The 16,712-nt window shown below is 39.0% G+C and overlaps 2 protein-coding genes across 2 annotated transcripts; both read left to right on the top strand.

Annotated features, from left to right (window-relative positions):
* Positions 1 to 55: 55 nt before the first annotated feature.
* LOC149935105 (meprin A subunit alpha-like) lies at positions 56 to 3,127 on the top strand. Its single transcript, XM_090181003.1, has 9 exons — positions 56 to 108; positions 268 to 476; positions 541 to 617; positions 683 to 758; positions 1,099 to 1,219; positions 1,276 to 1,679; positions 2,069 to 2,203; positions 2,276 to 2,529; positions 3,011 to 3,127. The coding sequence occupies exons 2-9, from the start codon at positions 272 to 274 to the stop codon at positions 3,095 to 3,097; spliced, it is 1,359 nt and encodes a 452-aa protein (XP_090037129.1). The 5' UTR covers positions 56 to 108; positions 268 to 271; the 3' UTR covers positions 3,098 to 3,127.
* Positions 3,128 to 3,147: 20 nt separating this feature from the next.
* Positions 3,148 to 16,389, top strand: LOC149935104 (tetraspanin-18B-like). The gene is made up of 8 exons (XM_090181004.1): positions 3,148 to 4,277; positions 9,448 to 9,531; positions 9,658 to 9,706; positions 9,922 to 9,974; positions 10,148 to 10,222; positions 13,713 to 13,940; positions 14,656 to 14,742; positions 14,816 to 16,389. The coding sequence occupies exons 1-8, from the start codon at positions 4,218 to 4,220 to the stop codon at positions 14,915 to 14,917; spliced, it is 738 nt and encodes a 245-aa protein (XP_090037130.1). The 5' UTR covers positions 3,148 to 4,217; the 3' UTR covers positions 14,918 to 16,389.
* The last annotated feature ends 323 nt before the right edge of the window (positions 16,390 to 16,712 follow it).

The raw sequence follows: 16,712 nt of genomic DNA, 5'->3' as shown, positions 1-16,712 counted from the left end.
CGGCCGGGATTCGAACCCGAGCCCTCTCGAACGACAGGTGAGCGTTCTACCGCAGAACCACGGATACAGTTACGCTTCACTGAAAATTAAAAGCTGTTCCGAGGAGAGGTATATTTTGGCTTGCCAACTTGTTTACACTAGTTTCGGTATATGTAAGCTTACAATTAAGCGGTTTATCTTCCATACGTACCACTTGAATTTCCTTTCTGTGAAGATGAGCAGCTGAGATTCCAGTAACCTTGACTCATATATAATGGTAATATTTAGCATAATGCACTATCAGGCGTGGCCAGCTGTTTCACTTATCCCATTCTCACTGTATACTAATCGATCGAAGCCAAGGTACTTCATTATCGGCAAATTTAAACAATTTAAATTAGACGCTTCTGCGAAATACGTAACATTTTGGGAAGTTCCGAAGATGGCTATCGTCGCTAGTGTTTTGGCTCTTTCGATCTTGTACCTGGCGAATGCTGGTGAGGTTACCATTGAATTAGCGATCTGATTCGGATGAAGTCTGACGTTTTGTTAATCCTTTAGGTCCACTCCTCAATTTGGGAGATGAACCCCTCTATAACAACGGACTTTTCCAGGGTGATATGATATTGCCTCCTGAGGTTGGTTTCTTCGCTTAGCGTTTCTCGTGTCCACCTTTTCCATTTTCTCGTTTGTTTCTGTCTAGAGTTACAACGCGATCGTCGACGCTAAGAAATTGTGGAAAGATGGTGTGGTTTATTACACTATTGGAAAATCAGCTGGTTTGCTTTAAGCCTTTTCTATCATCAGGGGCGTAAAATTTTGCTGGGAAGGGCAACTAATGTTATTGCCCCCTCCACCTTTTTGGTCAGATGAAATCTTCAAAAGTCTCAAATTATCATTTTAAAAGCTTCAACTGTGTTTAAATTTCGGTCATTTCCCGCCAATTTACATAGCAGTAAACAGTACACATGCAATCGGAGAAGCTACACTCTATTAAAATTTCAAAACCATTCTCCAGACCAATTTTCGTTTATCTTTGCCCCCTCCATCTTCTAGAACGTTCCTACGCCCCTGTTTATCACAGCCCGTATAGACGGTACTTAACGTGATTTTTTGTAGAGCCTATTAGACAGTACATTTACGAAGGTCTCGAGGATTACCACCAGAAAACCTGCCTTCGTTTCGTAGAGGTTCAGCCCAACGAAGTTCCGGATTACATTCAAGTAGAATGGTACCAAGGGTACGCGGATCATGATGACGGATACTACCGAATCTGATACTCGACTGTTGTTTCAGATGTTGGTCGATGGTTGGTCGCATGGGCGGAATGCAGTACATGTCCTTGGGCACCGGTTGTCACTGGAAGGGATTGGTTTTGCACGAGTTCGGGCACGCCATCGGATTCTACCACGAGCAAGCTAGGGCTGATAGAGACGAATACATCGAGGTTCAATGGGACAACATCTTGGACGGATACCAAGAGCAATTTAACAAAATGAAATACTACGAACATAACAATTTGAACGAGAACTTCGACTACAAATCCATCATGTTGTACGAAGAGACTGCATTCTCCAAGGATGGAGTTTCACCAACCGTCAAAGTACTTCAGCCAGGAGTGATGATCGGACCCGTTTGGAAGAAAACTGGCTTGAGTGACAGCGATGTCCGAAGGGTCAATCGTCTTTACCAATGCAACGGTTAGATTTATTCGTTTGAGAATGCATTTTACCTGATTATTTATTCGTTCGAGAATGCATTTTACCTGATTATTTATTCGTTCGAGAATGTATTTTACCTGATTATTTATTCGTTCGAGAATGCATTTTACCAGATTATTTATTCGTTCGAGAATGCATTTTACCAGATTATTTATTCGTTCGAGAATGCATTTTACCAGATTATTTATTCGTTCGAGAATGCATTTTACCTGATTATTTATTCGTTCGAGAATGCATTTTACCAGATTATTTATTCGTTCGAGAATGCATTTTACCTGATTATTTATTCGTTCGAGAATGCATTTTACCTGATTATTTATCCGTTCAAGAATGCATTTAATTATTGATTACGCTATGATAAACCACAGGCGAAGTTCGTCCACCACCTCCGGACGTTCCGGATCTCTTGTGCACCTTCGACCACGACGATTGCGGAATTGTCAACCAAGAAAACATGGGCTCTTATTTCACTCGTAAATACGCCTCCATCGGTGGTCGGGAAGGTACGCATTTGTTTTTCTTATAGAAAATTTGTAAGGAGCGTGTCATTCTTATATATAAGTACCATCTTACAGGTTATATGTTGGTAATGGATATCAAGGACACCGGAAGTGTCGGCGGTCGTTTGATCACGCCGCATTACAGTCTTTACGGCCGCGACAAGGCTTGTTTCTCGTTCGACTACCTCGCTGAAGGTCAAGACGTTTACAATTTCGACGTCTTCAAGCAAAACCAACACGGTACCGACAGCATTTACGAGAGTGCGAGAAGTTCGGCCCAATGGGTCAAATTCCAGTTCACTATCAACGAAGCTGACGATGATTCTAGGGTAAGTGTTAGGCGACCACGTACTATAATTTTCAATCATTGATTATAGACGCATTCACATATTACCTACAGGAAAATATGCAAAAATGGGCGAAATCCACCCGAGGTACCTTCCTATTTAATAATGTTTGAGGTAGATGGCGACACTATAAAGTTTATGAAAAATAAACTGTTTAAGAAGTTATTAATTAACAGTAGTTAGCCTTCTCCGCCATAGACGGCGCTTTAATACAATTTAAAACTATCCAATCAGGGAAGATAATTTTGTATTTTAAATCTCGACAAAACCGTTCTCCACTAAAAACTGAAAACTTTCAACCAATCGTTGAAAATCAAAATTATGACGTCATGTTGCTATCAGAGCACCATCTACTAAAAAATAACGCCATCACCACGTTACCTCGGATGAATTTTACCCCTTTAATATCGTCTTTGCCAGTTAAAAATTGTAAATCGATCTATTAACGGTATTTGTTCCCTAGTTTTTCATCACCGCTCAAGTTCGATCAATCGGTGGCACTGGTATTTTCGCCGTTTCCAACGTTGGATACAGACTTGGAGAATGTTAAATAAATAGCTTTACAGCTCTTAGACTTAAATATTTACTTTTGAAAGTATTGTTATTTATTTGAAAGTGGTTGGGGCCAGGGCGGACTCGACAATCGCACGCTAGATTGCGAATCTCTTTGAAAATATTCAGAAAGCGTGAATGTCTCGTCAACGCCCGTCAATAATCTACAACGCATTCATTTTTAAATTCTAAACTTTACGCTAATTAAATATTCTTAGGAGGCAAGCGACGGACGCTGCGATAATTATCGCCGCCGTAACTCGAACCGGTTTTCTTTAAATCAAGGTTCAATGAATAGATCAATAGTATAGTCACGAGAACCAGTTTCGTAATCATCAAAACTTGGTTCAGTCGTTCATTTTGTCATCGACTCTTTATTTACCCAACTATAACAATCGCCGTCTTTCGCTGACGACAGCTGAGCCAACATAAACTTAGATTTGGCGAATTAACGCTAGAGATTTGAAATGTTGAAGATCATAATAAAGTCCATTGTCGGCGCGTTTATTTATTTGCGGGGGCCCGCATACGTCGCAGCTGCGTACAGCTCTGTAGTTCCACAGTACACGCTGCGAAGTCGTTACGGTTAAGTAGTTTTCCGGAACGGCGTCACGATTGTGAGTACTTGGCACCCCAAAAGCCTCCCTCTCCCCTTTTCTCTTCGTAATAACTTTTTCCCTTCTTTCGGCTGCGAATGTGATCGCGGTAGATTCAAATGGTCCACCCCCCCCCTCTGCTTCTCTTTTTACTCCCGTCCGGGAAGTTATTCGCTAAGTAAGGACGCCGCAGTCAACAGCCTTCCGCCGTTGTCCACGGTCTCGTTATTATATCGCGAGTGAATTTCGAACGGCGAAACATTCCAGCGACGGAGAGTCCCTGAGAGAGAGGGGTTCCCTCGCGAGCACCTGACATCGACCCTCTGGAATGTCCCGATCTCCTCGTAATGACGAAAGCGCCTCGGGCCCGTGGCCGCCGGGAGGGCTCCATTAGCGCGCCCAGATTCGAGCCGACCGTGATTTAAAAAGATTTAAAGGTACAGTCTTCGGAGACAGTCGCCTCTGCTCAACTTCTTTTCTACGTTATATTGGAATCACGTGTCAACCGCGACAAAGACAGTCATGGCTCGAGGTAGAAGCTGCGCTTCCCACATTGTCTGCCTCATGGCTTTCCTCACTTGGGTACGTATCCTGGTTTTTTTGCTTATTAGCGTTATTTCGAAGATGACACGCGAACCCTCGGGTTAATGGTGGCCCGTAGATAACGGTGTTGGATATGGTTGGTCTTTAAACGCGTGTGGCCGATTTGTCATCTATGGTCGCTTTCTACCTAAAATGACATATACTAAAAATACCCCAGCTAGGCTTATACCCAAGGCACCACCATAGGCCTAAGTCATCAAGCGATAGAAAAACCTGGGGATGTCTCCTTGTTAGTTTGATATTGAAAAAATGTGCAATTGTGATTGCATGACTCGGTGAAAGAATAATCAGCTAGGCTAATACCCAAGGCACCACCTTAGGCCTAAGTCATCAAGCGACTTCTGAAGCCATTAATTCAGGTGGCCGGGTTACAATGCGTAGGAGGGTGGTGGCAAGCCCCGCATGCCACGCGAGCCAACAGCTCCCTACACTAACTATTACCGTTAACCTCCCTAAAATGGCATATACTAATGGTGTAAGTGTGTATGGTATAAACGGAAACATCGAGTAGACGTTTGACGTTTGAGTCACAGAACTGTCAAAACGAGCACGTTACGGAGTTTCCGCGGTGGGATAACTTACTTTATGCATAGATCAAAGTCACGCCGCATTTCACCGGTTGATTATAATACGATTACGATAAATTCTTGTTGAGTCGACGAACATTGTGAACAGGGTGACCCAATAAACTTACGTGGTTCGTATTGTGTACCATTTGAAACAATTACTCGCTGATTATCGGCCAAACAAATTCTCGCAGAAACGCGGATATTCGGTTTGGTTCAGTGATCAAAGAAAATGACAAAGATATAATAACACCCTATTCCAAAATTAGTTTCCGTCATTATTAAATTTTATTATTCTTCCATTTATTGGACTGTAATACACCGGCATTATGTAATTTGGTTTCGTATTTTATTTAAAGAAAACTCTAAAATAATTTTGCTCCGGTTATCCCAAATATGTCCGTAAAATACTTCCTTTCGAGAATTTGTTTATATGGGACAATATTAATCTTAATCAGACCAAATCTTCCGGTTTCAAACCAACAACGGACTTATTTTAAACTAGCGAGTCAGATGGCCCAGACATTTTCTCATTTGGCTTTAATACGATTCGATGTCACCAGTTGAGATCTCAAAGAGATCATTGTTTTCTCATTCGGGGCATTTCGTTATCGGTCTTAGTCATGCCATCCAAAAACATCCGAAATGTAACAAATATCCTCTTTATTATACGGTTGCTTGAATTTGTGGAACACCACGTCTTTTAGGCCCGTTATATATATGTGGGAAATCATTCTCTGGACCAAAAAAAAATTTAAGAAAAAAAGCTCGTCTCATTGAATGGTTCTTTAATTTTTCGTGAACGAATCGTGGTTTTAACTTCTTTTTTTTTCCTTTCTTCGCGTTCCTTATGACGCGTATCGGCTAAAATGGCCGCTCTCACACACATCCTGATTCTCATTGTGCGCGCCGAATCTGGGACACTCCGAGGTCAAGGGGCATTTTTAATCGAGAAATAACCAATTCCCAGCAGTTAGCTCTGGTCGTGAAATGTTAATTTAGCAACGCCTGTTATAATCTTATGTGGAACGCCACTTTCCGCGTGATGCGAAAATGTAATTGTTATTTAGCTTCGATATATATTCCCAGCGCGTGCAGCTGTACGCGGAAAAAAGGTGCCAAAATTAATTACAATGGTAGCGTGAGAGGCCCTCGCTATATTTGCGTCGATATTGAATGTAGCGCGCTTTTCACGGGGGTACAATTTGGTTGGCCAACCTCGAAAGAGCTTATTGAATCCGTGTTTCAGCACGAAAATGTTTAAAATTTAAAAGACTCGTGTGTTAGTAACGCCAGAGATTTTCACCGTGAAAATGTCCGAAAATTTACTTACGTATTCAAATATAATTTTACGTTATTTTAATCTAGATACATTTCTAATCAGGTGTAAAAGGAGTTAAAAATTTGTAACATATTTGCAATTTCTTGGTACATTCGATTTAGTGACTAACAAACTTTACAGGACGATTGATCTCGTTGCAAACCACTGAGGCGTACCATATTTCTAGAATATTAATCGCAAACACTTATAACACCGTTAAAAAACGTTAAATCAAGTGTAAAAGAAGGTTATTGAGTATTTTTTTTTAAATATTGGGAACAATGGCATCTCAAATTTAATATCCGGCGTGAGTAACGGTTTACCATTTTTCAGCGACGTTCAATTTGCCTCACCGTTACCGTCGCTTTTAACAATTTTTCAAGAGGAGAGTTTATTAATTTCGCCAACAGGGAGTAGGCCTAAACTGCAGCGGGATATAAAAAAGAATAATTTGAACAGCGACAGGATGGGGAAGCCGCGATCACTTCCTCTGCGCGTAAAAAGGCCCACGATTCGCGCAGTAGCGGCCTTCTAAGTCATAGTAGGTCGACCCTAACGATCTAAGAGACAAATATAAACCACGCGAACTTCACCGTATTGGTACTTTTATCTCGCGCTGCAAACCGATATTAGAGTCCTACTACTGTATTAGAGAACGTCCATCCAGCGATGAGAGAGTGTCGTAGTGGGTGAGACGAGGTCGAGGCCAGGGACTCCCCGACTATTGTTCCCATTATTCTCGAGGATTTGTTATAACCGTAGCCGAAGAATGGCGAATATGGGGAAAAACCGGTTTCTACCAGCGTTGTTTTTTACGGGTCCTTTCTCGAGTCACCGGTCTCGGAATATTTTAATATAAACAAGTCAGCCAAGGCCGTAATAATAGTTCCACATCGGGCATGTAGATATTTGGGCATATTCAGGGTGACCAGGGAAATTAAACGAAAAATTTATATGAAAAATAGGAAATTTGTACGCGAATTATAAGAAAATATAGGAAACAAAATACGTAAAATAAAGGAAAATATAGGATACAAAATACGTAAAATAAAGGAAAATATAGGAAACACCATTGGCAAAATAGAGGATACATATGGCTACACGACGACGAAAGGTTTTTGGGTTATACTACACGGAAAAACCAAAGTTATTATTCTTGTGTATTATGACAGCTATTGTTTGGTGAAAATTCAAAATAGTACAACCAGTAAAATGAATGAAAATATAGAAAATAGGGTAAAATTAAAGGAATTTATAGGAAGACATTGAAAATATAGGAAATATAGGAAGTCTGGTCACCCTGCATATTGAAATTAAACATACCATTGTAAAAATAAAACTGAATTTAAAAGTCAATTGGATCCAAATTTATAAGACTACGTATTAAAAGTGTTTTAGGAGGGTCATATGAAAGAGGCTGAAAAATCGACGCTAACTACTTTTAACCAGCGAAACCGGGTTTGGCGGGTAGAGAAAACCCTATTAAGTATACCCTAAAACAATGGTATTGGTATGTTTACCGGATAAAAAGACATGGAGATTGTTGCAAATGTGGACGCGGACAACGTCAACAACGACCCTTCACAACTATCTGACGAAAATAATAGTTACACTCTATACATATATATAGATGTGGAACTAAAAATGAACTTATAGCGGCTTTCTAATAGTTTTTCCCTATTTCACTTTCAGATTTTTACGTATTCCCCACTTGTATGTATTGTAGATTATTTATCGAGCTAGGGAATAATAATATCCGCCATTTGAATAGCTTCTTTACTAGCATTTCAAGAATGTTTTGGGGTACATTGACTTCGCGTCGTTTTATTGTTCAAAACGTGGAAGATCTGAAAAGCTATCAATCGTAGCTTGGTGTAAAGTATATTGCATCTCGTAATGTAGGCTCCTCGTAACATTGTGCTCGGAATTGTTTATTCATTAACCACAAATTTCCCGATTTATTTAAAAGACGTTTGTCATTTTAACTTATTAAATTATATTTTTACGCAACCAAGCATTTATTTGAATAAAAGTGGTATTTATTTAAATAATTGTTCGTTTTATTTAAATAATAGGCTTATTCACTTTCGATTATTTAAACATTTTACAATTTTTATTCAACTATTGGTTATTTAAATAAATATTATTGAAATATCACCGAGCTTATTTTATTCATGGCTAAAAATTAATCGAATGCCGAGCACTATCGTAACATATGCCTTTATTATCATTCCACTCGTTTTACTCGAACTAAAAATAGATATTTATGTGTTTGCCTAAAAACAAAACGGTGCTATGTTTATCGGCTCCGTTCTTCTTGGTTGATCGGGGTTCCCACAGTGATATGATAGCTTCGTAGCGTATCGAAAACAAAGTGGAACGAAACTGTTCCTATAATACTCTATCCGTAACGAATTGCAATTTGTAAAGGATGCCAGAAGGCGTAATGGTCATTATCCGTCGTTCTCTCACCCACTCGATCCATCCGTTGATGTCATTAACGACGTTGTTTTTTGTTACCTCAAAAAATTTCTAAATGGGGGAGTGAAGAAATGAAGATTCTTATTTCGAGTCCTTCAAGTTGAAAATGGGTTATACCTCAAAGCGGTTTTAAAGGACTGATTAATTAATTAATTTGATTTAAAGATGAAATTATATTATCTACAATCGGATATTTTTTCATAGATGGAAATTTTATATATTCATCCGTAAGGAATTTATACAAAAGTACCAAATGCTGACCTCCGTGAACTGTCGTTAGAAATCAACCGAGCGTGTAATGCGCGCGAAGATTAAAGTATCTTAAGGCAGAAGCCAACGAACTTCCGATTGTGTACGGTATACTTAGAAGCGTTTGACCCTCTATCAAGTAGTGTCCCGTTCCAATCGTTAGGCCTAACACTAGCCCTTAAATTCCATTCTTAAAAATTAAGGGGTTTATTTCCATTTCCGAATTCGACGAAGCGGAAAAGAAAATTCGACGCTGAGATAATGCATTTTCGTGTTCGTGATACAATTAAATAGACATTAAAGAAGATACGTTAGAGGTCATAGACGAGATACCGATCACGATATTAGAATTAAAATTCCGATATCAGGCGATCCATTTGTTTCGCCAAAATGGCATTCAATTGTTATCGTATTATATCGTTTATCGGTTCCGTCTAAGTCCGTATTAACGTCTGAACTGAGGGCATTGAAATTGAACAACCGTCTTGTTGAAGGAATTAATGAGAGCCCCTTTGACCCTTGTCTCTTTCAGTTGATGGGAGGCGCCTTGCTCGGGGTGACAATGTGGATGTTGGGGACGTCTCCGGCTGTCAAGAGGTTCTTCACGGGGACTCTGGTGAGTGAACTTGACTCTGTGTGGGTGCGTAAGACAGACGGCTCTACCCATTCATCTTATTGAATTAATCTTTTGTGGAAAATTTTTATTGGCCTCTTCTTAATAAACCATCATGTTATTTTGCAGTATTTCTCCTACGTTCTTTTGACGCTGGGTTCCTTGATGTTTATTACTGGTAAGTCGCCCGATGGGCTTCTTCTGGATGTACTTAAGACGACACAAACGGCTTCCGTTGTTTTTCGTTTCCTACGTAAATTTTTGCATCGAAGGCATTTTTTAAGGGCGTTTTTTTATAATTTTCATTTTTTAAAAGAACGCTTATCGTTATCAAAAAATCTTCACGTCCGGGAAGACATTCATTGTATGATACTAGTGTTTTTTTTAACGCAGGACTTTTTGGTTGGATTGGTTCGTACAAGAGGGGAGGATGTCTCATGAAAATGGTAAGAGAACGTGAAAGCGACAAAGAACTGTTTCCGTACTGCTCTTAATTGTGGTTCTGGAAATATGTTATAAACTGCTTCACTGATTTGCTCGCTTATTAGTAGCGACGCTGGTGAAAATACTCGTTCCACGTATGGTTGATTTTTTTTCTGATTCACCTCTCTTTTCGCAGTTTCTGGTTCTTTCCGTCCTGACGGTAGCCTCGGAAATTGGAGGGATCGTGGCTCTCAACATACTCCGGATGAAAGTAATCCATACCGACTCTTTCACGCCGAAAAAACCTTTTAACTCACTTGTGTGATAAAAGTTAAAGGCTCTATAAATCTCCTTGACACCTAACAAAATTATCGACCTGATTACGTAGTTCGCACAAACAAAGCTTGGCGCTAACAAGGAGAGTGCCCGAGGTGTTTTTGCCGATTTTGTTTAAAGTCGGGCGTAATGTAGACCTATATGAGATATGAAATTTCCCAAAAGGAGACGTTGCACTACCCATTCGAATTGCCGTGGCAACCGAAAATGCTTTTGACCACTTGAAACAAAAATAAGATTTTTTCCTTATTTTACCCAAAAAAGGTTACAATTTTACCCCAGAAATGTTCCAATTTAACCGAGGGGCAGGTCACTTCCATTTTGGGTGCGTCTTAATCATAGTAAAATGACTAAATCAGGGTAATCAAAATTAAAAAATCTAATCAAGATTAGAAAATCTAATCACGATTTAAACGAAATTTTATCATTCTAATCAAGATCTAATCTTTTTAATTAGATTTAATAATTTTAATCACGATTTAATCAATATAATCGGTCGAATCGATAATTTATCATTAAAATCAAAACTAAAGTACGATTTAATCATACTAATCACGATATAATTTTTTAATCAGGATTTAATCATTTTAAACAGATTTAATCATTTTAATCAGATTTAATCATTTAATCATGATTAAATCAGATTTAAACATTCTTATCATGATTAAACGTGATTTAATCAACTTAATCGTGATTAAATTGAATTTAATCAAAATAATCACGATTAAATCGGATTTAATCTTTTGAGGGGTGCGTTGTTAATCAAGTAATTTAACCAAATTTGATGAAATTTACTTTACGCTCTCGGCCACTGGAAGCTTCCCAAAATTTTTGTTCGGAACTTCTACTGTATTCTCGTCAGTTTTAGCGGCGCGGGGGGAGTTGGCTAGTTAAGTTGTCGAAATTCTTGTCCGTTTTTACGCCTTATTTTACGTATATTTTCGGAATTTAAGGTCAAGTGAACCTCAAACTTCGCGTCGGGTGGTGGGAGGTGGGTGGTGGGCACACTCGCTTAAGATGCCTCGCTCTAAAGTGAGTACTCGAATAAACGAGCTCGAAAATTTTAAATGTTCGGGTGGTGAGCAGTGGTAGGTGGGCACACTCGCTTAAGATGCCTCGCTCGAAAGTGAGTACTCTAATAAACGAGCTCGAAAATTTTAAATGTTCGGGTGGTGAGCAGTGGTAGGTGGGCATACTCGCTTAAGATGCCTCGCTCGAAAGTGAGTACTCGAATAAACGAGCTCAAAAATTTTAAATGCCTTCTTCCCCATATGTACTTATAAATGCTCTAAAAGCCCCACAATGAGATACTTATTTTCTTATTTAAATAAATCAACAAGAGACATTAAAAAACTTCATCACTTGTTAGTTACACCAAACAAAAGGTTCAAGACAAACTACGAGTTCAATCCACACTGACGAACTTCCTTTTGGGTAATAAAAGCAATAGAACCATAGAGAAACAATTATAAATTGAAGTCACTATCGGGAGAAGGTATTATATTATTAAGAACACGCGTACGCTTAAAAAGTTAAAGCATTGAAGACTCTATTTCCCTTCACACACTTACGTACCGCCATTATTAATTATTGGACTCCCATACTCATCCAAAAACTAGGGACATTCGGGCATATGTTGTTTTATATCTATGAAGGTAAATTTTTATTACGATAATCTTTGCCGTATACCATTCGCAAAACTTAGGTATATTAACTTACAAGTTCACGTATAGCTCTACCACAAATAGATCGAAATTTAAAATATAGCTTTTTGTCAAATTACCTTGCAAGTTAAGTCAATAAATGACCTCAACAGCTTATGAATTGGTTTGCCCACCCATGTATCCTGAGGGTGGGCGGTGGCCTCTCTTTAACATAGGATGGTAAATAGTATATCTAACTATAGGAAATCACATGGGCTCAGCAGTTTTTATATTAGTTTGCCCACCCGGGTCTCCTGATGGTGGGCGGCATCCACCCTTTCACTTAGGGTGGCAATTTATATATCCAACGATAAGAAATCACAAAGCCTCAAAAGCTTTGTATTAGTTTGCCTACCTGTGTCTACTAAGGGTGTATGGCTTTGCCCATTCGAATACACTGATGTGGAACTAATATTACGGCCTGGGCCGACTTGTTTATTATCAACATAACCTGATAGTCATTCAACCAACAACAAGAGATAAACTATTACCTTGTTCTCAGTAGATGAAGTATGTTGTTTCGTCTATGTATGCGAGATTTATAGGGCCTTTAAGGCCTAGTAGCACGAGCCAGCTTTTATTCCCAATTATATTGCCCAACTTTGTTTGGCTTAAAACGCGTTGCATTTCCCCAACAATATTAGGAACTACCTTCGCAACAAACCAATAAGCAGCGCCGGAAATGGGCGAAGCGGCGAATATTGGAACTTTTGGGGGCCGACTGAAACACCAGAGGTTGTATTCCCTTTTAAGAAGCAAAGAAAATTGCTCGTAATACTAAAAAAGCACCTTAGACTCTGCAAATGATGTTTAGTTTTGTCAACGATAACATAGACCCTCGTAACCTAGATTCGAATTCTGAGAGCTTTATGATTGACGGTTTGGTAACGAAGCGTTTACCCACTTCCATTGGTCGCTATATTGTCCTATCACGGCCAATTTTGATGAACAGTGCGTCATCAAAGTTGGCCGTCTGATTATCTATAGTTGGTTACCATGGTAACTCAATAGTTAATATTTTCGGAGTTCCGGCAGAAATTGGGTAAACGCTATTAACTACAATCGAAGCAGATATTTCGAATATAATATCTTAAAATTTGTGTGACTATAAAGATGTGTACGAAAATTATTGACCGATTTCAAAATTACGTTTTTGCACGCGACAATACCTTTACATTTTGAGGTATAGCGGGCTTATTTACTTGCTTTTATACCCTAACATGGCGGCGTATTTTCACGCGCAAAATTAATTTTAAAATCCACCAATAGTCTTTGTCGATAATTCAAAATAACGGTCAAAAACGCCGCCGATCAGTTTAGTAAAATATTTTTGGCGGCGTAATCGTCGGCCATTTTCGGTATGGAGATACAGGCCGGAAAGCAGGCAAGGCTGTCAGATTTCGATAGACCGAAAACGGCCAACTCTCACAAATGTTTTCGTTTTGAAAACGAAAATTTTGCGGCGTAGCTATCGACTAAGACTATTAGATATAAATATTTGGAGCTAAGCCTTGGTCACCAAAACCACCATTCGGTAAAATTTTGCCTACAAATGCGTTTGTAAATGGGCCACACGTGGTGGAAATGTTTTCTCCATGGAGCAACTTGGTTTGCAACTATGTTTCTCAAAAAATGTTGGTTCGTGGGAATATGCCTTTAAATACTTGAGGATTTTGGAGTTATAAAACGAACCCAAACTAATGCAATGTTGACCGAATTTAGATGGCGGACATATTGGAGACTGGGTGGAACGAAGTGAACCAACCCAGCAAAAACCTGGTTCAGGAAAGTTTCTCTTGCTGCGGTTTCAGAGGACCCAAAGAATTCGCTCACACCAGCGACCCCATCGACGACAGTTGCTACGCTCAACAATCGAATAAGAACGGCGACTCCAGTTCCGACAATGGAGCCAGTACCATACAAATACTCGAAGTTAGAAGGCTTAACCGGGTAAGTGGATACGTTGGTTACCAAAGTGGTATCAGAAGTATAAAATTTTGCAGTATAAGGAGATGGATCTTATACTTCTGGTGGTATCATAAGACTATCATAAGGTCCCCATAAGCAAAGGTCTAGGCCAAATGTTTTACGATCACGTTATTAAGAGGTAGGTATTCAAAATCTGCACCTCCTAGTGGCTACGTCCTCAACTATGCATTTCTGAAATAAATTTAACGAAATCCATTATGAATGCGAAGAAGCCGAGCGCGAATGTTTTTAAACTTAGAACCACGCGGGGAAAATCTCCGCCGCGAGCCCTTACCTCTGTAGCCAAGGCTTATTCACAATTTTATCGCTTACAAACTTAAAATTAACACTTATCATCTTTGCAAAATGATTCATCATATCCTAAAACTGGCTATTAGAAAGTAGAGTTGTTTTTCTGAAGGTATTTATTTTTCAAATTAGAGATTTAGACGCGTTTTGTGTGGCTTTTATCAACCCGAGCGTGGCTGCTTTACAAAGTAAGAAAAAAATTTAGATGTAGAAATTTTTAAAAAGAAGATGTCGCTACTGCCCTATCGTCGTACGTTAGTTTTCTCCTCGCATGGACAATGCCGTAAACATTTGACTCTATGCTAGACCTTTACTTATGAGGACCTTATGATAGAATTATAATGGTATCAATATAATAATACCAGTCCTCCCATTATAATTTGCCCAGAACGGTTGCAAAGAGAAGCTGGTGGAGTGGTTCTATAATTACAAAGTGATTTGGATTGTGGCTCTGGGTCTGCTGCTCCTATTCCAAGTAAATAATTTCTTTCAAGTAGCGGAGTCCTTTGACCCCTCATTCAGTTTTGTTTTATTTGTTTAACGTGCAGGTGACGTCGATTTTAATGTCCGTCTACGTTCTAAACCAAAGAAAGAGGGCCGAGAATGGTTCTTCAACTCAATCCCTGCCCATTGTTCAATCGTATCTGTGATCGGGTTCAAGCTCCGCGTTCACGTCCACGCACGCTCGGTACGCTGACGCCAACGCCAAATAAAAAACAATAATAACCTAACGATAGGTTGGACAATTGAAATGTCCTCCGCGACAAAACATTGACTCGTACAACGTGATTTCATTCTGTCACGTTTTCTTCGAGCCATTTTGATCAAAGCTAATATTTGTTTCACCGGCTTGACTTGACGGTTTTTGCTTGAATAGGCGCTTCAATAAAAATCAATCCGCGATTCGCTAGGAAGTATTCATATATAGAGCCTGGACGTGCAAGCTACAATTTATAAGTTATGGTCGTAGTAAAATTGATTGATTTAAAAATTAGGTTTTTGCTCGTGACAGTACGTTTACATTGTGAGGTATAGCAGGCATATTTACCTTATATTATAACCTAATATGGCGGCGTATTTTCACGCGCAAAATAAATTTTAAGATTTAGCCATTTAGCAATGACAAAAACGCCGATGGGGAAAACCACTGTTAGGCCTAATCGATAATTTTTGCGTCGAGGAGATGAAATTGTCTTAGGTCTAACGGATGTTTTTGCGTCGAGGAGCTAAAATTGTCTTAGGTCTAATGGATAATTTTCGCGTCGAGGAGATCAAAATGTTTGTACGTTCGAAAGTTGAGTGATACGCCGTTACGCGCGCTAGTGGAAACCAAGGCTAACGGATAAATTTATGCGTCGAGGATAAAAAAACTGTCCTAGGCCTAACGGATAATTTTTGCGTCAAGGAGAAAAAATCACACTTGTAAATAGAGACAGCTCCGCAGTTCAACTGCTCATAAAACATATATTCGACGAGGGTGGAGTTCGCTGGACTCCCGAAAATGGGTGGAGTTGGTAACTAAGGAAATACAAATTATGGAATAAAGGTAGAGAGGAGGGAGTACTGGATTCCTAAAGAAAATCGTACGGTATAAGGGGTTGCGAGAAGCGGACTCTCGTTAACATAGTCACTATTTACAAATGTAAAAAAAATGTTTTAGGCCTAACAGATAACTATTGCGTCGTTGAGGTGCTTTTCAGCGTAGTAGCTTGCCATTGCCTCGTTTTTGTATTTTGTAAAATTAAAATTAAGGAGATTGATGCGTTTATGAAATTAATAATGAATCTAGTTAATTTGTAGTTGGTTTTTGTGGCTAACCAACGAATCTGGTAATATACCAACTATAATTATTCTATCAGAGGAGAAAGTCTTTTATTGAAGCGCCTATTGTGTGTTTTTAGAAGTATATAGTCGCGTTGTCGTTTGAACCGCTCTCCTGTATTCAAATGTTTGGCGTGTAGGATGAAAAAAATTGTGCCTTAATTAGACATAATAGAAAAGACGAAGAATTTGAAGCAGTTTCTAGCTGCTCAACTACGAATAAATTCAATTATTTTTTACATATTTTGATGGTTTTAAAAGTATATGGTGCCTTATTTTAGACGTGACTAAAAATTACGGAAAATTAGAGATGATCAACTCAAGAACAAATAATGTTTCCTTTTCCCATGAAGTTCGAATAAATTGGAAATAAATGTTTAATGAAAGTTGAAGCCAAGCTTATTCGATAATTGCAATTTGTAACGTCAAATTACCGTAATTAATTCATCATATGGTAATTATTTTTCCGACATCAATTCCACCGATATTTGTTCGTTGAAGGTACGTAGAACCGGAACAGGATCTTCGGTGAAGTGCCTCTGTTATTTCCGTTGGAGGGGTTTTGAGTCATGCCGAATTGGGTGTTAAGCTTCCCCCATAGATAAAATAACTTCGTATATAGAT

The sequence above is a fragment of the Leiobunum rupestre genome, chromosome 7 (assembly GCF_980474605.1).
Source record: "Leiobunum rupestre chromosome 7, qqLeiRupe1.1.hap1, whole genome shotgun sequence".
Taxonomy (NCBI): Eukaryota; Metazoa; Arthropoda; class Arachnida; order Opiliones; family Sclerosomatidae; genus Leiobunum; species Leiobunum rupestre.
The sequence above is the reverse complement of the archived record's forward strand: the minus strand, read 5'-3'. Positions and strand labels throughout refer to the sequence as shown.